The sequence below is a fragment of the Megachile rotundata genome, chromosome 5 (assembly GCF_050947335.1).
Source record: "Megachile rotundata isolate GNS110a chromosome 5, iyMegRotu1, whole genome shotgun sequence".
NCBI classification, from domain to species: domain Eukaryota; kingdom Metazoa; phylum Arthropoda; class Insecta; order Hymenoptera; family Megachilidae; genus Megachile; species Megachile rotundata.
In genome coordinates, this window is record NC_134987.1 from 12,052,356 (window position 1) to 12,075,258 (window position 22,903).

Genomic DNA, 22,903 nt, shown 5'->3' on the forward strand with positions numbered 1-22,903 from the left:
AGTTGGCTGTGTTGGAATTCTATGAGGAACTTCTTTTAACGCTTCTCTAACTTGATAACTGGGGATAAATGAGTTAAAACGTCGTTCGAGAAATTGACGTTCAAAACGTAATAAGGCTAATTTACGGAGAGGTCTAATTGAATGATGCATCTCTTAAAGTATTGTATTAACAACCATTTACCTACAAGTTGTCATAATTATAGTATCAGTTTATCTTGTCAGTTGAATTTAGGAATAAAAAAGCAAGAAAATGTTCGTTCTACTGATCTGAATGCCCCTAAAGCCCCGGGAGCAGGAAATTATCTAACAGTTACTACTGCAATTTACCTACAATTTATCCCAATTATATTAACACTTCTCTGGTCAATTGTATTTGGGAAAAAAGTAGAATATTCACTCTACTGATCTGAAGGATCCTACAGCCCCGAGAGCAGGAAATTATCTAATAGTTACTACTGCAATTTACCTACAATTTATCCCAATTATATTAACACTTCTCTGGTCAATTGTATTTGGGAAAAAAGTAGAATATTCACTCTACTGATCTAAAGGATCCTACAGCCCCGAGAGCAGGAAATTATCAAACAGTTACTATCGCAATTTACCTACAATTTTTCACGATTATATTAACACTTATCTCGTCAGCTGAATTTGGGAATTAAAAAGTAGAATATCCACTCTAGTGATCTGAACTCTATTAAGGCCCCGAGAGCAGGAAATTATCTAACCATTACTAATACGAAAAATTCGAATTACATTTCTTAAGCAATCACAATTCATCCATAACACTAAACTGACAATCGCAGAAGACCAACATCTTTCTAATTAATCCCTGATCATTCTATTCATCGAAAAACTTTATTTAATCGCGCCTCTCACAAATTCTGCTGGCATAAGAAAATCTCGCCCTAATATTTAATCGATTCTCGTAGAACACGGAACGAGCAAAGCTGATAAAACCGGCACGTAATTACAGGAGCAATTAACGACATGCTGGTCGTACGTGTGAAATCTTTGAACGTCGACCCATCGGCGATCCCTGAAGAATTTCCGTCGGTTTGCAGAGACAGAAGGAAAAATGCGTGCTCGACAGAGACGATCAGACATTATTTGATATCGTCGGAACGAGAGAGGAATTAATGCACGCGCGAAATGACACGCCACTCTGCAACCGGAAAAACGTGATTCTATTTAGGTGATCAACGCGAAGGAAGAGGGCGTCAGATTTTTACGTCGGGAAAATCGAGCAACCACCCAAGGAAATTACATGCGTTTCCTTTTCCGTTCACCGTGATATTTTTCCGCTTACTCTTTCCTTCTATATTATGTAATTTTATGACTTCATTTTTTGTGTCATTTTATTTTGTTCAGCTACTTTTAGATCGATGATTATGAATTTTGAATTGTGATGCTAATATGATTATTTTTTATCGATATGTGAAATGTTTATTGATTATTGATACATGAAATGTGTTATTAATTGCTGACATGAAATATGCTCATTATTCATTGACACGTAAAATGATTATTGATTATTGAGACACAGAATGATTATTGATAACTTATGTGTAATAGTGTAAATGTTTATTAATGGGAAAATGATTATTGATTATTGATCTGTGAAATGACTATTCATTATCAATATGTAAAATGTTTATTGATTATTGATCTGTGAAATGACTATTGATTATCGATACATAAAATGATTATTGATTATCGATACATGAAATGATTATTGATTATCGATACATAAAGTGATTATTGATTATTGATCTATGAAATGACTATTGATTATCGATACATAAAATGATTATTGATTATTGACCTATGAAATAACTATTGATTATCGATTCATAAAATGATTATTGATTATCGATATATAAAATGGTTATTAATTATTGATAAAAATAAAAAAAATATATAAAATAGAAATTGACTTTCACATCAGAGTAACAATTTTTATATCTAAAGTTTGCATTTCAAGATAAATGTACGATAAATAACGGTATAAAAAATATTTTCAAGCAACAAAAATTGTTTAATAATTCCGAACATAACAGAACTTACACGAGGAATGAAAATATGCCATGAAAAGCAGATGGGAAAATTCTTGTACGTTCAAGTGGTTCTTCATTAAGGTTGATCATTCAGGAAATTAAATGAAAACACGATATCGTAAGGATAGCGCTCCTGAAACGACTGTCAACAATTTAACATTTCCTTTTCACGACATTTTTCGAAATAAAAACAAATATAACGAACACGAAACAACCAGGAATAGCTCTTCTGAAAATAAACACTGTCATGAATACAAGCAACGCAGGTAAAAGGAAATTTTTGCTTGAGAAAAAATAACCGTCAGCGCTTGATACACAGAAATCGTTCCATTTGTACCGAGCCAGGAAAGCTCGTCACAATTTTCAAACGATTCAAACGAGACTCCCCTGATTGAGGTGGAGTTAGTGTTTATTCGCGACAACGCGAGAAAACGTTTTTCCATGGAACGACAGATGTCTCTTTGCTAAAGGAAAACTTCGAAAACTTCCCTTTCGTTGAGGAGGAAAGTATGATATGTAGTATTATGTATGTGTAGTGAGGAGCTGTGTAGGGAAAATGGCGGCGCGGGAGAAATGAATGGTTGGAAGGACATTTTTAAGTTTATGGAAGTGGGAATGTGGTAACTTGTATTTTGGGGAGGTAGGTTGTGTGGAATATTTAAATTTCAAATTTGAAGATTTGCGAAATCGCAAATTTCCAAACCCTCAAAATGACAAATTCTCAAATTTCCAACCCCTCAAAATTTCAAATTCTCAAATTCCTAAATTCTTAAATTTCCAAACCTTTAAAATTTCAAATTCTCAAAATTCCAAATTCTCAAATTTTCAACCCCTCAAAATTTCAAATTCTCAAATTTCCAAACCTTCAAAATTTCAAATTCTTAAAATTCCAAATTCTCAAATTTCCAACCCCTCGAAATTTCAAATTCTCAAATTCCCAAATGCTCAAATTTCCAACCTCTAAAAATTTCAAATTCTTAAACTTCCAACCCCTCAAAATTTCAAATTCTCAAATTCCTAAATTCTTAAATGTCCAAACCTTTAAAATTTCAAATTCTCAAAATTCCAAATTCTCAAATTTTCAACCCCTCAAAATTTCAAATTCTCAAACTTCCAAATTCTCAAATTTCCAAACCTTCAAAATTTCAAATTCTTAAAATTCCAAATTCTCAAATTTCCAACTCCTTAAAATTTCAAATTCTCAAATTCCCAAATGCTCAAATTTCCAACCTCTAAAAATTTCAAATTCTCAAACTTCCAAATTCTCAAATTTCGAAACCCTTAAAATTTCAAATTCTTAAATTCCTAAATTCTCAAATTACCAACCCCTCAAAATTTCAAATTCTCAAATTTCCAACCCCTCAAAATTTCAAATTCTCAAAATTCCAATTTCTCAAATTCCCGAATTCTCAAGGTTCCAAATTTTCAACTGTCAAAATTTCTCAATTTCCAAATCTCTAAACTTCCAAATTTTTAATTATTCCAATAATCAAACTGACCCATTTCCAAACTTGCAACCCCTAAATTTTCAGACTCAAATTTCCTACTTTGCGAATTCAGAAACAGTAAATTAACAAATAAAAATTTAGGCCACATAAAAACAACAGATTTAGAAATCTGAAAATTGCAAGACACTTCATTCTCCTGATAAATTGAGAATGTGATAAATTGCCTCGCCTTTTAATTCCCGGCGTTGAAAGATCTGCTCGCGAAGTTTTTAATTAACGCATCAAGTAAATATTATCTCATAGAAAATTGATTTCATAACTTCACAACTTCAGTATGCTTTAGACCCTTTTCTCGCTTCTATCAGAAATTTACCTCGACCTGCATTTCTAACTTCGTAGAAATAGCGTTAAACGTATTCAATAAAAATTATTCCCTGAAAATTACTGTTTCCCCAACAATTACTATAAAATTATTTTAAATACAAGATAATCTCATCTACATAATCTCGTGTTTTATTATTCTGTATTGTATTATCATGCAAATACAAGATTATCTACGCGAACAAGAAGTTTATCGCTTTATATGTTCCTGATATTTATTGCGTTGAATAATAATCTCGTAACGCGAATGAACTCGTTAGAAAACATGGCTGAAGTTGAGAATGAGAAGCATATTAAAAATACCAGAAGCGCATGTTCCTGACAATCCATTAAATTTATGCGATCCTTGTTATGAGAAGCTGTTTTTGCCGAGTCCCGAACTATCGAATTTTATCGAATAAATTTCCGGCCTCGGGAATGGTTCGTATTTTCCTGTTCCGTTTCGAGCAAATCCTTTTTGTAAATTTTCTGGAAGATAGGAAAGGATGGTCTTTGGAACCGATAATATTTTAAGAGAGATATTATTCTTGGATTGAAATGCAGTCACTGGGGAGTAGTAGGATTACTTAGGGAGATATGGGAGAAAGATTAAGGGGACAATTTCACTATTTCAAAATTGGAAATTGCAGAATTTTACAGTTTGGAAATTTGGAGATTGGGGGATGAAAATTTCGGAATTTTACAATTTGGAAATTTAGGAAATTGGGGGATGAAAATTTCGGAATTTTACAATTTGGAAATTTGGGAGATTGGGGGATGAAACTTTGATAATTTTGCAATTTGGAAATTTGGGTGATTGGGGGTTGGAAATTTCAGAATTTTAGAATTTGGAAATTTGGAAGATTGGGGGATGAAAATTTGATAATTTTGCAACTTGGAAATTTGGGAGACTGGGGGTTGGAAATTTCAGAATTTTACAATTTGGAAATTTAGAAGATTGGAGGTTGGAAATTACAGAATTTTACAATTTGGAAATTTAGAAGATTGGGGGATGAAAATTTGATAATTTTGCAATTTGGGAATTTGGGTGATTGGGGGTTGTAAATTTCAGAATTTGACAATTTGGAAATTTGGAAGATTGGGGGATGAAAATTTGATAATTTTGCAACTTGGAAATTTGGGAGACTGGGGGTTGGAAATTTCAGAATTTTACAATTTGGAAATTTAGAAGATTGGAGGTTGGAAATTACAGAATTTTACAATTTGGAAATTTAGAAGATTGGGGGATGAAAATTTGATAATTTTGCAATTTGGGAATTTGGGTGATTGGGGGTTGTAAATTTCAGAATTTGACAATTTGGAAATTTGGAAGATTGGGGGATGAAAATTTGATAATTTTGCAACTTGGAAATTTGGGAGACTGGGGGTTGGAAATTTCAGAATTTTACAATTTGGAAATTTAGAAGATTGGGGGATGAAAATTTCGGAATTTTACAATTTGGAAATTTGGGAGATTGGGGGTTGGAAATTTCAGAATATCACAATTTGGAAATTTGGAAGTTTGGGGGCTTGGAAATTTGGAAACTTCCAAACTTCGAAATATGCACATTTGAGAATTTGAAAATATGGATATTTGGAAATTTCCATAAATCTCAGTCCCAATAGTCCCAATAGTCCTAAAGTCCCAATTATCCCAAAGCCGCAATCGTCCCAAGGTCCCAATTGTCTCAAAATCCCAAAACTCCTAATGTCCCAATATTCCCAAAATTAAAAACTTTGAAATTTTGAAACTTCAAACCGAAGTAAAATCACCTAACAACCGACACGATTTAAATTTTCTAATCTAAACTCACATTCGAACGTTGTCCAATGTCTGCCCTGTGATTTCGCTGGTAAAAAAGAAGGAACAGCTGAAAAGTCTGTCGGGTCTCTAATTTCTTCCGTTATCGTCGAGACACGTATGGAACAGTGTGCGAAAAAAGAGAGCCTGTGTGTATTTAATGCAATTTGCAGCACTTCATTCTGGCTGGAACGTTTCTCTAGTGTGTTTAATGCTCCACTCCGTGGCTAGTATCCTTTATTTAAAAAATATCTCGGCGGAAACCGTCGAGAGAAAATTCTTGACTCTGCTTAACGAGACAATAATTACTGACACGAGAACCGTAAACGGTCGCCTGCAATTTGGATAACGAACTAACTGCGAATTCTGTCGAATGTTCGCTTACTACATTCCTGAATTATTATTGACATACACCATTCATTTATTATTTTTATATTTTGAAAAGGACTATTTATTTATTTTTTTGTATGAGTGCATATTTTTTGTGATTTTACGCTTAGCGTAATCGTGAATTAATGTTAATAGCAGAGTATATGGTGCTTTTCATTTATTATCTATTTTTATGATTTTAAAAAATATTGAAATTGATACTAATAAAAAAATATTTATTTTCAGTATAAATGTTTTTCGTGATTATTCGCTGAGCATAATTTAGAATAGCAGAATAAAAAGCGTTGCTGGTTCACTATTTACTTTTATGACACCGAAAAAGACTGAATTTGATATCAAATGAAAGAATATTTTTGCGAAAAATACACAGTTCATTCAATGAATGCGTGGTTTTTCTACTGACTTTTTTGCGCATGTGTACACATATGATTTTTTTTTAATTTTTTGAGTGCGAACGATCACAAAGGATATTCCAACAACTTTTGATAAAAATTTCAGTTGCCAGCAGTGATTCTATCAATAAAAATCTGCGTCAAAGGTAGAGATACTTTATTGATATTGGGTGATGTGATTTTATCAATTTTTGGTTTCTAAAGGCGACACAGGACTTTACTGTTGGTCGTGTTCGCTCCATTAGATTTCTTTTCCTGTCTCTAAAATTAATATTGAGATTGAAGACTTTTATTGTGTTGCAATTTTTTACTGTTTAGTAATAAGTGGAGGATCATTGAAATTATTGTTGATTTTATGTAAAATATAATAGTTAACTTTCATAATTAAGAAATGGTTAATTTTGGTGATAAATAATGGATCTATGCCTTTAATCAATAAAGTAGGAATTAAATTATGAATTATACTATGAATTATACTTTGAATTATACTATGAATTGTACGATGAATTATACTATGAATTAAACTATGAATTAAACTATGAATTAAACTATGAATTAAACTATGAATTAAACTATGAATTAAAAAATGAAATAAACTCTGAATCAAACTATGAACCAAACCATGAATTAAAAAATGAAATAAACTCTGAATAAAACTATGAATCAAACCATGAATTAAAAAATGAATTAAACTATGAATTAAACTAGGAATTACATAATGAATTAAACTCTAAATCACCCTAAAATGAATCTTAAATATATCACCCGTTTCAAATGTATTCCGAATTCAAATGGAGCATGTTTCAATAACCAGTCACTAAATCACCGCATCCTCAAAATATCCCTTTTTGGAAGAACCGATAAACTACTTGAAACTGTCCAAGCAGATTCGAGTTCTCCAGCAATCTAAATACTTGGAGCCCATCCCCATCTATCGAGATACTAGTTCCCGATTCTAGAACGTGTCACCGAACGTGGAACACCATAAATGCGAAACTTGTCCCTTGAAGACATCGATTCACTCGATCCTCCTTTCGAAGGGTTCATTCGCGTTAAGCATGCCTAACCACCGAGCAGGTTAACCAGCCACGTAGCTGTGTGTATTTTGGATCGCGGTTGCGAAGCCTGCGGAATTTCCATGCGATGAAAAGCTGCTCGATCTAGATGATAGAACAGGGAGGAAAAGCGTTCGCCCTTTCGAGCACGCTCAACTAATCGATGCTCGACGAATAACTAACGCCTGTGTCGTCGATCGAACACGTTCATCGTCGACGAAGGGAAAACGAAAGAAACATGGAGATTATGAAACGGTGAAATGTTGTAGAAACGTGAAACGACGATGCGGATATATGGAGATAGGAGCATTTGTTTACTTCAGGGTTTTCATCACTACTCTGGAGGAAAAAGATTCTACTTCGAAACAAATAGTGTACAGCTTTTAGGAGTCTATCCAGAAATATGAGGGTGAAATGTGAAGATAGTACGTTTAATTTAACAGGAGACATTGAATTGGTTTACTTATCCTTTAAATTGAAGCAAGGTTGTTAACGAGGCTTATAAGATATCTAACATAACAGGAGACACTGAATTATTTTACTTTTGATTTTAAATTAAAACTAGGCTCTCCTTGTATCTTTATATCATCAAACTTCTAAATAAATTATGATGGTAAATTAAAATAGTGTTATGTCAAAAAGGTAGAACGATATTGAAAACGAAATGTACACAGTCTTTAATCTCCATTTTTACTACCTAATTATACTGACTAACATGGAGATAATAAATTTTATTTATAACTATACTATATAGCACAGGCCGATTATTCCAATATTTGCTGAGGACCGGTATTTGCAGGAAACCCATATTCGATCACATGTCATGGCATGGGAAACGCTGATACGGTTAAAAGAGTTAAATAAAAGGAGTCGATAGGGAACTCTGCATCGCTTAAATTATAAAATTATCAAATATTCCTAAATCTAATTCTGATATCAAACCCCACAAACAGCACCACCGAACCCAACAAACCCACCGAAATTCTAAATAATTTCCCAAAGCTAACTAACAGGATTTCAAGAAACAGTTCCCCAGAACTACTCCAAGTTCCATAACCCCATAGTCCACGAGACGTCCACAAAGTGATTCCATTACCCGTTTACACGTGTTACCATAGAGAAATGCCAATTGCCAATATCTAATCCCATAGAGAGAGGCTGCCGTAGGGCAACATCAAAGCAGAAACAACGTGAACTGCTCACCTTAGTGATGAGATCCTTGGCACGGCTCTCGAACAAGTGCTCGAGCTTCTGCGTGTCAACAGGTACCGGCGACAGCTCGTCCCATATCATCTTGTTCTTGTCGAGTCTCGACAGTATGATAGGATCATCCCTGACCTCTTTCCAGAACAGCTTCACCGTCTTCTTGCTCTTCTTCGTGAAGGTCGGCGGCGGACTTTTCGGCGAGTTGCCATCGTTCGCGGTCGTAGACCTCGGCGACTTCAAGGTCACGCTGAACAAAGGTGGAGGAGCCTGCGGGATGGGCGGCGGCAACCTTGCACCCAGGGGTGGAGGCGGCGGAGCTCGAATACCACCCGGGGGTGGCACCATCGGCGGAGGAGGAGGCGGCACACCGTTGGTCACGTTCACGGGGCCGAGAACGTCCACCTCGTCGTCGGAGTTCAAATCGGTGAAGTCCAGGTCGCACAGTGCCAGAGGTCTCTTCAACTTCTTAACCAACTCCTCCCAATGCAATTCGTTCTCTGACTTCTTCGTTTCTTGCAGCTTAGGCAGGTTGTCGCCTGTGGGGGACTTCAGAACGTCCGCCTTCGATTTTGATTTTGCCAGACCCTCCTTCGCCTTTGAGATCAGACCGCTCATATCCCCTATCCTGCAACACACGGAGTTTAGGACCTTCGTTCATGATTCAAGGTCCGCGGAAACTTTGAGATTTAACATTCAGAAACTTAAGTACGGAAGATTATGATTTTACTGAGTAGTTCTAGTGAGGGTTAAAGTTGAATAAGGATTAAAGGATTAGGACCTGCGGTAGACTTTTGGATAACATTATTAACTGTGCTCGTATTTGGTAATTTATCAATAAGTTCGAGTGGTTTGTCTAACATGGTACATAAAGAATTAGTAACCTGTCTATCTAGTTCTAACCCCCTCAAATAAAGACTCTAGTAATATCAATGCTACGTCAAAGTAAACATTAAGATATCAAATCTACATATATTAGAATATGCTGTTAAGGGGTTTATTCTTTAGAATGTGTTCTCCGGTCAAATTACCTGGAAACCTTCTCTTCAACCGGACTGCTCGGTATAAGATTTTGAGCGGCCAGCTTTTGTGTGAGATCCTTGACGGTTCCTTCCCTCTTCAACTGTAGAACCACTCGACGATCCTCATCATCGTCGGTGTGATTACCCTCGTCGCACTCGACACCCTCGTCCGGGCTCTTGCCGTACCACGGTTTCTTCTCTTCGGAGTCAAGCTTGTTCGCGGCATTCATCAGCGGTGTTAAATCCTTTCTGCTGTTCGTCCTGGACAACTTATTCGACGGCGAGTCCGCGTTCCTTTCATAGGATGTGCCATTTGTGTACCGCAAACCGTTCGTCGCGTAAGGACCTTCATAACACCAATGGAAAATTCATTAATCAGTAACAGTTCCATCTTACTGTCAAGTTTAATTAGCTTATTTAATACATTTGCGTTTTATTCTCGTATATGTTGTTTTATGTGTCTGGGGAACGTTGTTACTTGTCTTTCAGAGTTTAAATAAAATATAATTTTGAGCGTCAATGATGGATTGTAATTGTTCATGCATTATAATATAATTTATTATTAATGATCAGGTTTTGAAATAATTTTAAATGGGTACTGAGAGGTAGACGACAATGAACACTTAGGTATGGAAGGACACAACTACTATTTCTTTAGACATTAATCTTAAAACCTTGACAGAAAGTCCTTCGTAAAAACTTATAGTACTCAATTTGCCTAAGCTATTAGAGTTGAGAAATTATTGACTGTATAATGCATGTATTTGTTTGAAACATCTACTTGCATAATACAGAAAACTGTCAGTCGAAATCAAACTTGCCCAAGAGGGTTGAAACCACGTTTGACGAAGATCCTTTAAAAATGCAAACAGAAAGCTACTGCCTCAGGAACTAGTAGGGAAACTTCAAATAACCTACGCAAACTGTACACAAACGTCTTTCAAAGTTTGCTGGAGTTACTTAAGTGAAAACACGAGTTTCATGAAACTAAACAAAGATTCGTTCCTATACAATAAAAGATCCGAAAGTTACTAACCATTGTTATCAAAACTTTACAATTGTTCACCTGAAAAAATCTTCACGAAATAAAAGAATCTTTCTAAAAATTTTGGAGATTCTATCCTTCGTTTCAGAAAAAAATGTATTATACTGCCACGTTTCTAAATATACAAATACATCCAAACTTTCTTGACTGAAATACCAACGTCCTCCACAGCGAAGTTAAGTTATTAATCCATGTATTGTAGAATGAAGAGAAGTGATTAATGATTACTTGGTATGAGACATGTCTACCACAAAAATGAAATGTAACACTAATTCAAAATCGTCTGAACATCGACAGAGTTTTGAAAAATCATAGCAAGAAAATAACACAAGAGTGCACATCCTTGTAATCTAGTAATCTACTGTAATGTAATCCAGCGAAGAAATAAAGGATTATAAACCGGTACCTGGTATATGAAATTGAGTGAAAAAATAATAATAAAAGTAATAAAATTACTGACTTTCCTGATCGTCCGAAGGAACCACCGACGCCCTCATGTTCGCTGTAGCCTCTTGTTGCTCCCTGATAAAGCTCCTCTGTCTCTCGGCTCGTTCTCTTCGACGTCTTAACGCCGGTGTCACGCCAACGTCCACTGAAAGGTGCAATAAATCACTCGTTTCCTCAACTGTTCTCCGCTGCCAATACACACACGTGCCCGATCATTTTCCGCGTCGAACTATAATTCACTATTTACCGAGCGACCGGCACCACCGACGGCTTATCGTCCGATCGTTTTCATTCGCGTCGAATCATGGTATACGGCCGAACTTTCCGTTTTGATTTATCGCCCGCGATATAGATCGGTACACGCGACGACGACAGTGCCAATAAATTCCAGCTCGTCACGCGTGTCGTTCCTTCGCGTTTCCCGTTTCACGTTCACGATAAAATTCACGCGCTGTATCAATTAGTGTTTCGACGAATCTCTATCGACGCTCGTCGTTTTGGTTCGGATCGATTGGAAATGAAAAGAGGCGATCAGGGAATACTTCTGACCGATAACTTATTGCATGTTTTGAAGCATTACTGTGCCATTCTTTGATATATTTGCTTATGTGGATATTTTTAAAATATGTTTATAAAAATATATTACTGAATTCCTATATTTCTATATTGACCACTCTACATGACCAAATTCTGTCTCAAATACTTATATCTACAAATTTCTAAATTCCTACAGCCCTACATTGATAGGAACGGAGACAACACATAATAGTGTCATCTCCGTTATAAGTGTTATATCACCTCGCACATTGCAACAGTACTTGAATTAACTGCGCTTATGAAACATTAGATAACATATTAACCTTCCCAATCATCCAATTGTGTTCTGCCCCTTAAAATCGATGTTTGACAGCCGAAACGCTGCAGAAGGAGAACTAGCATAACTAGTAGATAGATAAAACGAACAAATTTTATATATGCATATGAAAATACTATTAATCGCAAGAAAATATCCGAACATCACCAGAATGAGAATCAATTGTCACTGAAACTAAATTCTGCATAGTTTTCATAATCTGTAAATCTTCTCCCTTTTCCAAGTTACCCTTTTTGATAATACAAGTGAGACTAAACAATGTGATTGAAAATCGAATTAATTGAAAATCAAAATAATTGAATATCGATGTAACTGAAAATTATGATGATTAAGAATCGGAGTAACTTATTACCAATAAAGTTAAAATACTTCACGAGCAAATAATAATTAATCACTTAATGTGCGTTTATGATCCCCCATGTACTTGTCAGTAATAATGAGGGTAACCAAGGACAACTTCATTTGTATAACAGGTGGTAATTGCAGTAAGTTGAACAGATACACATAAACGTCAAAAAAATATAGATGTGTTGATATCTCAATAAAAATAAAATAGTTTTATCAGCTATAAACTTCATTGTCAACTAGTAATTTTGCTCCGTTCGTTGACCTTGAAATCTCCAAAATTAAAGCTACCTTACAAGTCATCATGTATGTGTAAGTTGAGTGGATTGATCTGTATGAGAACATATCTTAAGCGTAAGAACATATCTTACAGCATTCAATGTACACTTGAGGACTCTAGTAGAAGTCTAATCTCTTAGAAACTTACAGTCGATGATTAAAAAAATTGACAAAAATTTGTCTACGTTAACAAGGAATGACTAGCTAGCTTATCCACATACAATTTGAAATAAAAAATAAACATACCAGCTAGCTTATCCACATACAATTTGAAATAAAAAATAAACATACCATAAGTCATAATCAAACATACACTATAATTCTAGTAATACATTATCTCCACACATCTCTACGTTATCAGCACATTATCCTCATGAAAGTCAATAGAGAGATCCTTCACAAATCCCGTAAATCGGTCACCAGCCGATTTTAGTATTAATACACTGTTTACTGTTTACACTGTTTCCGATAATAAGATTTACCTTATCGATCGAATGGAATGCATTTATGACAGAGTGAAGGGCAACGCGTTGACCTTGTCCGCGCGTCGATCATGTCGCGATCCGATATCCGTCGATCGGCAACTAAACTTGACCCTGCGCGAAAGTATCCGTTTTCCGGAACGGGATAAACGTCCTCAATCACGGGCCCCTTCGACGAAACTGCGCTTTTTGCCCCGAGTGTGCTCGTTGCATCCGCAACGAAACGCACGGGGGAACTGAAAACCGCAAGGTCTCTTCTATCGAGAGAGGGACGATCCGTTAACGCGGAAATCGCCGCTCGTGGGCGTCGAAGTTCGTATTCATTGCGCGGTCGATTCGTTAACGAGCGGATTCGTGGCGAGCGTTCGTGAGTTGTACGCGAGCGAAAGTGAAAATTTGCGTGTCTGCGGAGCGGCGGAAAAGTGGGCGAAAGAAAAACAACCGGGGTCTCACCTTTGTTCTCCTTGTAGCTGCCGTTCAACTGAACCTCGCCGAGATGACCCTGCGAACTTTGAGAGCTACTCGACTCGTCGTCGTCGTCGGGCAAACTCGAGTTCAGGGTGCTGTTCAGGGAGCTTAGACCCAACGAGTGGTTGAGCCGTGGACTTAACCGGGCGTTCAACGACATCGACAACGGAGACGTGCCCGTCGAGTGTCTGCGGGATTTTCGACGCTCGTGAGAATCCACCAGAGACTTCCGATTCCGCAACGTCTTCCTGCGGGACACACGGAAACTTCGCTTACAACTTGTTCCCTTTAACTATGCTATGATCGGCTGCATGATGCTTTTGGGTCAAATATTCTTCGCTGCTGGGATGTGGAGAGATTTGGATGAGAGAAAATTGTGGTGGACAAAATTAGTATACTGTACTTACGAGTTGAAATATTCTTTCTAATTTAAGGATCATTCAATTTTGCATTTGGAACTATTTATGTTATCAAATCGAATTTGGAAGTTCGGTGGAAGGTTCAGAAATAAAGGGTTTGAACATTGATAAATGAAGAAATGTATTTGAAAACCTGAGAGTTTGGAAATGTTCCACAGATATAAAAAATAACAGTAATTAATATAATATAATATAATACAACATCTTTATAGTTAATAAATACTAAAAACAGTTTAATAAAAATTTGTATTCCGATAAAAATTGTAAATCGTTAGTCAAGTATGATTTGACAGCATCTGATAAGGAAATGATTGTGTAAAACATCTAAATATCATAATTTACTATTAACTGTAAGTACACAAGTATTTTTAAAACTTACTATATATGCTGCATTAATATCAAATGTAAATTTTGGCATTTAAATCGATTTTCCTCTTGAATTTCTAAGATTCAGTAGAGTGAGCTGATGTCTGACTAATCGAGTGGACATACTACTGATTCCGTGAGTTCAATTGCTGTACACCCAGAAAGTCACTATTTTGGAAATATTATGAGACATTTTGGATGCAGGGGAGAACAATGAAGGTATGTATCAATGTATATATACAGTTACATAATTTTTAGTGCAAAAAACAATTCAGAAATTGTTCATGGATTTAGAAGACAGAAATCACTCGGTGATTAAAATGACCATTGGAATTGTTTGATAAATTACCTATTTGGAACTTTTTTACGAAGACAGAAAAAATGAAAGATACCAAGAAAAAAATGAAGGAAATGCAACAAAGGAGAACGAAGAAATCAAAACTGTCATTAAAATCTTTATTAAAAAAAAATTACTCAAAATCAAGAAGAATTTACAAACAGACTGATCTACTCAATATTTAAAATCAATTAAAAAATTCAAATTGTGAAAATATAATGGTGTATTAAGTTAATAATTTTCCAGAATTTACATAGTATAGAAACCATAGCAGTAATAAAACTTTTGTTACCGAGTATCAAACTCTAAGTACCTCGAGACAACCATAAACAGCGACATCAATACAAAAATCAATACCTGATGTTATCATCGAGCTGTCGAATGGGCGACCCCCTGTCGTTCCCGTCTTCATGGTGGAGCACAGCCTCATAAATCTGGAATTGTCTGAGTAGATCCAGGTCGGTGCCTTGTTTCGACATGTACCTTTGGATGATACCCTCGATCCCCTGCTCTTCCAAGCAGTCCACTTGGTCGTAATAAGTATCCTGATCTGGTATGCCGTTCAAACACTTGTTGACCAGAGTTGTGGCATAAATCAGCAGCTCCGTGTCGGCGGCATCGTAATCCTTCAACAGCTTCATCACGTTTGTCCATGGTATCATGCCCCTGGACGTATCCACGGATCTTACGGCCCTGACCAACAGCAAACTGTTCGTCTCCACGTATTCGACGAACACCAACAGCAACTTCAGCGCGGTCTTCACCACCAGACGAAAACGGCTGGCTATCAATGTGTACAACCACTGAACGGTCTGACCATGTTCCATCACTCCATTCATACCATCCACGTAGAGCATCACCTGGCCGAGAGCTGTTTGAACAGAGACAAAACACTTTGAATCGATTCTGGGGACGCTATGCATTTAACAACGCGGATGACACGTCGGATGTGGGTCACGTTTAAAGTTTCAGGGAAGCGTTATTAAGATCTTTAGTGGTCTTTGGATTTCAGGTGGATGTGATGGATATTAGAGAACTGTATTATAATATATCAGTTTTGCAAATTCATCTATTAAATTATATTGATTATTCGCTGGAGCTCTTCACAAACCCACATCTCTACACCCTTGTTAGCCACCTTCTGGTACTTTTCACAATATTCCTGGAGGTTTTAAGTAATATTTGTTCTCTGATAAGAAGTCCTATCTGATAAGGTTTGACCTGTATATTTATACACCTAAGTGAGTGGTCAGTTAATTCAAACTTAATCAAAGTTTGAATAAGAAGGTCCAAAACAAGGATTGAACTTTCTTACAAAACTAATTTAATACTACTAACATTTAGTCTTCTCAGTAAATTTAAAGAAACGTTAGATTTTGTGCCAACTTTGTTTCGTCTCTTTTTCAGAACGTGAGACTCCCATAAGCTGATTGGTCTATCCTATACCCGGTACAGTATTGCACCTCTGTACTCGTACAATCTTGCTTTCTACCATTTGGACCTCCTTTGTTGAAAAATCGTTCAATGCTAGCACGATTAAAGGCAGCTCCACTTTGCTGGAGAAAATCCAATAAGTTACGCAACAATAACTACTCGCGAACAGATTATCAACTTGTATACAAGGAACGTTATACAGCCGTGTCAAAAGTTATAATTTGCTCGGTGTGCAACCGGCATATGCGAGTTAACCAGCTCTAGAACGAGCGTGCAGAAGCACAGGCATAAGTAATAGCGGCAAACAACCCTTATTGTCGATAAAGCGGTTTCCATTGAACGTTGAATGCTTTAAACTTCGTTGTTAATGTTTCTCTGTTGATGGTGATGACTGCTGAACTATTGAAAATTGCAACTAAACTAGTTATTGCAGTTTCAAAGTTTTCAAGGTTGCTTTTAGGTTATATTCAAAATTTTCAAATGTGTTACCTTAAACATCCTCAAAATTCTTAAACAAAAATTGCAGAAATTTTTATGTTTTCAAGTGTGCAAGTTTAGAAATGTTTGAACTTGAAGAATTTGTAAGACTGCAAATTTTCAAACGTGCAACCTTAAACATCTTCAAAATTCTTAAATAGAAATTGCAGAAATTTTTATGTTTTCAAGTGTGCAAGTTTATAAATGTTTGAACTTGAAGAATTTGTAAGACTGCAAATTTTCAAACGTGCAACCTTAAACATCCTCAAAATTCTTAAACAAAAATTGCAGAAATTTTTATGTTTTCAACTGTGCAAGTTTAGAAATGTTTGAACTTGAAGAATTTGTAAAATTGCAAATTTTCAAACGTGCAACCTTAAACATCTTCAAAATTCTTAAATAGAAATTGCAGAAATTTTTATGTTTTCAAGTGTGCAAGTTTAGAAATGTTTGAACTTGAAGAATTTGTAAGACTGCAAATTTTGAAACGTGTAACCTCAAACATCCTCAAAATTCTTAAATAGATATTGCAGAAATTTTTACGTCTTCAACTGTGCAAGTTTAGAAATGTTTGAACTTGAAGAATTTGTAGGACTTCAAATTTTCAAACGTGCAACCTTAAACATCTTCAAAATTCTTAAATAGAAATTGCAGAAATTTTTACGTCTTCAACTGTGCAAGTTTAGAAATGTTTGAACTTGAAGAATTTGTAAAATTGCAAATTTTCAAACGTGCAACCTTAAACGTCTTCAAAATTCTTAAATAGAAATTGCAGAAATTTTTACGTCTTCAACTGTGCAAGTTTAGAAATGTTTGAACTTGAAGAATTTGTAAGACTTCAAATTTTCAAACGTGCAACCTTAAACATCTTCAAAATTCTTAAATAGAAATTGCAGAAATTTTTATGTTTTCAAGTGTGCAAGTTTAGAAATGTTTGAACTTGAAGAATTTGTAAGACTGCAAATTTTGAAACGTGTAACCTTAAACATCTTCAAAATTCTTAAATAGAAATTGCAGAAATTTTTGCGTCTTCAACTGTGCAAGTTTAGAAATGTTTGAAATTCCTAAATTGTTAGATTGCAGATTGTAGAAATTTTTACATCATCAACTTTGCATGCTTTCCATTACTGAATGCAATCACCTCTCTCTATATTGCTAATTTCGAAAACTTTCTCCTCTATGAATATTCTATAAAGTCGTCAAGTCAACAAAGATCCAATATCAAAAAAATTATTATATTTTCAATAAACCTATCTAAAACTGAATAATAAAATAATAAAACAGTATAAAAATAAAATAATAAAATAGTATAGAAATAAAATAATAAAATAGTAAAATAGTATAGAAATAAAATAATAAAATAATAAAACAGTATAGAAATAAAATAATAAAATAATAAAACAGTATAGAAAGTAGCGAGACAGTAAAATACAGAAGAGGTAAATAAATGTCAGGTATTTTGCAACAATGCAGGCAAAGTTTCGCGATCCAAAACTAGTAGTTTCCGATGTTACTAAATTCGAAGGAATCAATGCTGATATGGTGGAGTTTCGATACCGACGACTTCGAAGTTGCAGGACTCGATACGAACAAACTTGGCCAGTAAGACCCAATAACGATGATAGCAAGATCCTGTAGGGATCTAGGATCGTTATTGAGACCCGTAATTTGTGAACAACCTATAACAAGTTCAAAGACTCTAAGGTGTTTCGTATCGAATGGCGTAGATTCTCGTGTTTTCTGTATCAGATCCTTCGGGTGGAGTACTATCAATATCCGATCTTACGAGTGGAACTTCTTTCGTGTGAGATCGTGTTGGTTTTACTGGGTGGATTGTGAAATTCGTAGTACGTTTTAATTCGGACTGGAATTAGGTTACTACATGTTGTATAGTAGAATACTATTTGTAGGGTTATTTTTAAATTAGTATATTTAACAATTTTTTAATGATTAAATTTTTAAACTATTGAATTTTATAATTTGTAAATTTACAGACTTGAGAATTTTCAGATCTTTAAATATTTAAATTTCTAAACTAAGTTCGGTAATTTAAAAATTTCTATATTTACACATTCGGCCATTTCTAAATCATTAAATTGTGAAATTGTTGAATTTTTCTCAAACCGTTCAATTTTTGTATCTTCAAATTTTCAAACGTGTTCTTAAAATTTCATATTTATGAATTTACAGAGCTCAAAAATTGAAATTGAACCATTCACAAAAGTTCATTTTATATGTGCACATTTTTACATGCCAGAATTTTTAAATTTACGTATGTTCTTTTTAAACTTTCAAATTTATTCGATTTTAAAATTGTAACTTTAAAACGTGCACACGTATAAATTTGCAAATTAAAATACCTCTAAATTTATACATTTACATGTAAATATTGAAACACTTTCTACTTTACACATTTTGAAATATTCGAATACAAAAAAAAACATCAGTGGACTTCGTTAAAAAATTGCAAAATACAAGAAATTATTTTGAAATACCCCTAATACTATGTTCGAGGTAAAATGACAGTTTATAAATTTTTATTACCGGAATAAATGCTTATTGCATTACTTGTGAGGAAAATTACGAGGCTTTTTCCCGCGTGAGGTACTGGACCGTACAGTAGCAGTTAAGGGTTAATGAGGTGTGAAGTATGCGATGATAAATTCGCTCTAATTAGCATTCAAGGAAAGATTACTGTGACTTTCTCTTATTTTCGACGATTCGGCATTCATCGGAATATCTATGGGAAATAGCGGAGATTTACAATCATACGGGATATTTCGTGACACGAGCGAACGCGTTCGTCGATGCAAATGGGTTAAATCAGCGAAAACGCGTTACAGAATTGCAGGATAATGGAACTATTGTGTCGATCGAATGAGACTTTTTTTCCTCGTGGAAAGATCAGTCAGTCGGAAATTTCCGTTTAATCGATCCCCGGCCAAATAGCATGAATGTACTCATTCTACTCGGACGATCATATTTTGCAATCAATTATCGGCTAACTATTATAATTTGCATCGAACAGCGGGACATTAATCGATAAGTCGTTAAGTCTCGCATCGAAAGGTGATCATTAAATTCCATGCATGCAATCATAACAAATCAAAATAATAATTGCAATGTATACTTAAAATATCTTGAAAAAACGCGCACGATATATATATTTGCATCGTTATTGTTATTTATTATTTATTATAATTGCCGTTTCAGTACGCGATACTAATTTCATTCGGCAGAAAATTGATGGCCGTTCGATAAAAATTAATTGATATGCTGAAAACATTCGTTGAACGTGACAGCACGTGATTCGAGCATATTTATATTTTTCCGATATTCTGCCTCGATTCTGATTGGTTCAACAACTGGGTTATTTGGGACATTGTTCATTTTTTAAAGTGAATTAAATTTCTGTGACTTTGCGATTTCATTGATATTCGGGCTGATATTTTGGGAGTTTTAGTTTGGAATTTTTGGAATGATGGTTTGGAATTTTTGAAGCTTTTTTATATTGGGATGTTCGTATTTTAATTTTAGGATAATTTGAAAGGTTTGATGTTTGGAATTTTTGAGGTTAGGGGTACGGGATTTACAAGGTTTGGAACTTTGGGGTTTTTAAGTTTTGGAAAGGTGGAAGTTAGGGGTTTTAAGTTTTGGAACCTTTGAAGTTTAGAATTTTTGTGGTTAGGGACTCTGAGACTTACAATATTTAGGAGTTTGGGGTTTTTAAGTTTTGGAAAGGTGGAAGTTAGGGGTCTCAAGTTTTGGAACCTTTCAAGTTTGGAATTTTTGAGGTTAGAGGCTCTGAGACTTACAAAATTTGGAACTTTGGAATTTCAAAGTTTCAGAAAGTTGGAATTCAGGGATTTTCAAGCTTTGGAACTTTTGTGTTATAGAATTTTTGAGGTTAGGTACTTTGAGATTTCCAAAGTTCGGAACTTTCGGACATTGTAATTTTTAAGTTTTAAAAAACTGGAACTTCAAAATTTACAAGTTTTGGAATTCTTGTATTGTAAAATTGTTAAAGTTAAGGACTCTGAGGCTTCTGAAGTTCGGAATTTTCAGACATTATGATTTTTAAGTTCCACAAAATTGGAACTTAAAAATTTACAAGGTTTGGAATTCTTATAATGTAAAATTTTTGAGGTTAGGAAGTTGCCTTACAATATCGTCTGCCGCAAATGACGCACGTAACTGTTAAAATGCAACGAATCTGGCTTACATTTTCATCACAATTCAATTTCGTGTTTATTTTCAATTCCTACTCCTCCACCAATGATCGCCACATACAAAACGTCCCTAACATTTGCACATTCTTTGTCTGTCTTAATATTACAACAATAATTAACTCGCTGAGAAAATCATAAGTTAAAGGATTAATTTCCATTCTCAGAAAATATTGAAAATATTATTACAAGGCACCGTTACACTGCAATCATTATGTATCTAAAATTGAATTTCTATAAAAACCAATTATATTATCTAAAGTAATCTTAAATATACAGCAGCCATTGCATAAACGTGTTCGCAGCAAAGTTCTTTCCGCAGTACAAAATCGCGAACAGTGCTTGTAAATTCCATCGATAAAAAGCACGAAACGTCAACGAAATTTAATTTCCCCAGTTTTCATTCTCGTTTCCCCGCGAAATCTGCAAATAAAAACGTCGTTGACAAATATCGTTCGCGCGATAAAGCGACGATCGTGGTTATCCAACGAACTCCCGGCGTACACGCGATTTATTGTTGGCCCGCCAATAAAAAAAGTGGCATGCTAATGCAGTAATTATGCTAATAATAAACGTTACACGACACAATGAGTTTAGCACACGTTGTTATACCGTTGCGACACGACGCGACGCGGTGATTTAACGTACACAACACGACCCACGTAAATTTCAGCAATTTGCATGGCGCTGCACTATTTTTCGAATGCGTTCTCGTCGTCGGAATTTATATAGCTATTTTTTAATCCAATTCCTACGGAACCGTTTACATGCGGCAAAAATAGGACAGGCCAATGCGACTGACCGCGTTAATGGATTAAGAGATAAAGGTGTCCAATCTGAAATGAGCATTTACGTACATCGCGTGTTGAATATTAACGTTAACCTCTATGGGGGATTATTTCGAACAGTGTTTTTCAACTTGTACAGTTATCGTGATTTCAAATATTTTGCGTTATTTTTGGGTTATTGTGTAAAAATAGGGAATTTTAGATATTGTCTAATCCATCTATTGTTACAAAAATGATCATTTTTAACTGTAAATGTGATTTGTTCAATTTATGATGTTACTGCATTTGAGGCTCTGATTTGTTACTACGTTTTACATAAATTTAAAAGGAATAAAGGCCAAAAATTTTGTTAAATTCTCATATTTTTTGGATGATCACAAGAACACACATAATGAAGACAAAAATGTGTCAATATTAATTTTACTGAATTATGTCTGCTGACTGATAATTAACAATCAATTTGTTGCTTTTGTTATTTTTTGTATTTTAAACAAACTTTTTTAAAACTGCTTGAAAAATTCAAATTCAATTTTCTTGAATTAATAATGAAGCTTCCTGTGAATAAATTTTCTTGTATATTTTTTTTTCTTTCAGTACTACTAGCTTGGAAGCACCACGTATACCGAAGGTTATTAAAGAAAGAAATACTTTTTGTATATATTAAAATATTACTGAAGTTTATTTATTTTTGTGTCCTCACTAAAGGATTATTTCAATTGAAATAACCTATCACTTGAAAATATAAAAATAACGTTACACTTGAATATACAAAAATAACCTAAAACCTACACATATAGAAAAATAACCTAAAACTTAAATATATAAAAATAACCTAAAACCTATACATATAAAAATAACCTAAAAAGCTTGAATATATAAAAACAACGTAAAACCTGAAAATATGAAAATAACCTAAAACCTACACGTACAAAAATAACCTAAAACTTGAAAATATAAAAATATCCCAAAACTTGAAAATATAAAAATATCCTAAAACTTGAAAGTATAAAAATATCCTAAAACTTGAAAATAGAAAAATATCCTAAAACCTACACGTACAAAAATAACCTAAAACTTGAAAATATAAAAATATCCCAAAACTTGAAAATATAAAAATATTCTAAAACTTGAAAGTATAAAAATATCCTAAAACTTGAAAATAGAAAAATATCCTAAAACCTACACGTA

General features: G+C 34.6%; 1 protein-coding gene and 1 long non-coding RNA gene across 3 annotated transcripts in view; one reads left to right on the plus strand and one right to left on the minus strand.

Moving 5' to 3' along the window:
* Fhos (Formin homology 2 domain containing) overlaps window positions 1-22,903 on the minus strand; it is a 284,475-nt gene that overhangs the window by 38,255 nt on the left and 223,317 nt on the right. For both annotated transcript variants that reach the window (XM_076532146.1, XM_076532145.1), the window contains exons 7-11: window positions 15,148-15,661; window positions 13,654-13,916; window positions 11,234-11,365; window positions 9,738-10,074; window positions 8,707-9,334 (exon numbers count right to left, since the gene is read on the minus strand). In XM_076532146.1, coding sequence (XP_076388261.1) covers window positions 8,707-9,334; window positions 9,738-10,074; window positions 11,234-11,365; window positions 13,654-13,916; window positions 15,148-15,661 — 1,874 coding nt within the window. The remainder of the gene's footprint in view (window positions 1-8,706; window positions 9,335-9,737; window positions 10,075-11,233; window positions 11,366-13,653; window positions 13,917-15,147; window positions 15,662-22,903) is intronic.
* LOC143264544 (uncharacterized) lies at window positions 13,913-14,955 on the plus strand. The gene is made up of 3 exons (XR_013038288.1): window positions 13,913-14,437; window positions 14,536-14,672; window positions 14,748-14,955. It is a non-coding gene; the product is annotated as an uncharacterized LOC143264544 (long non-coding RNA).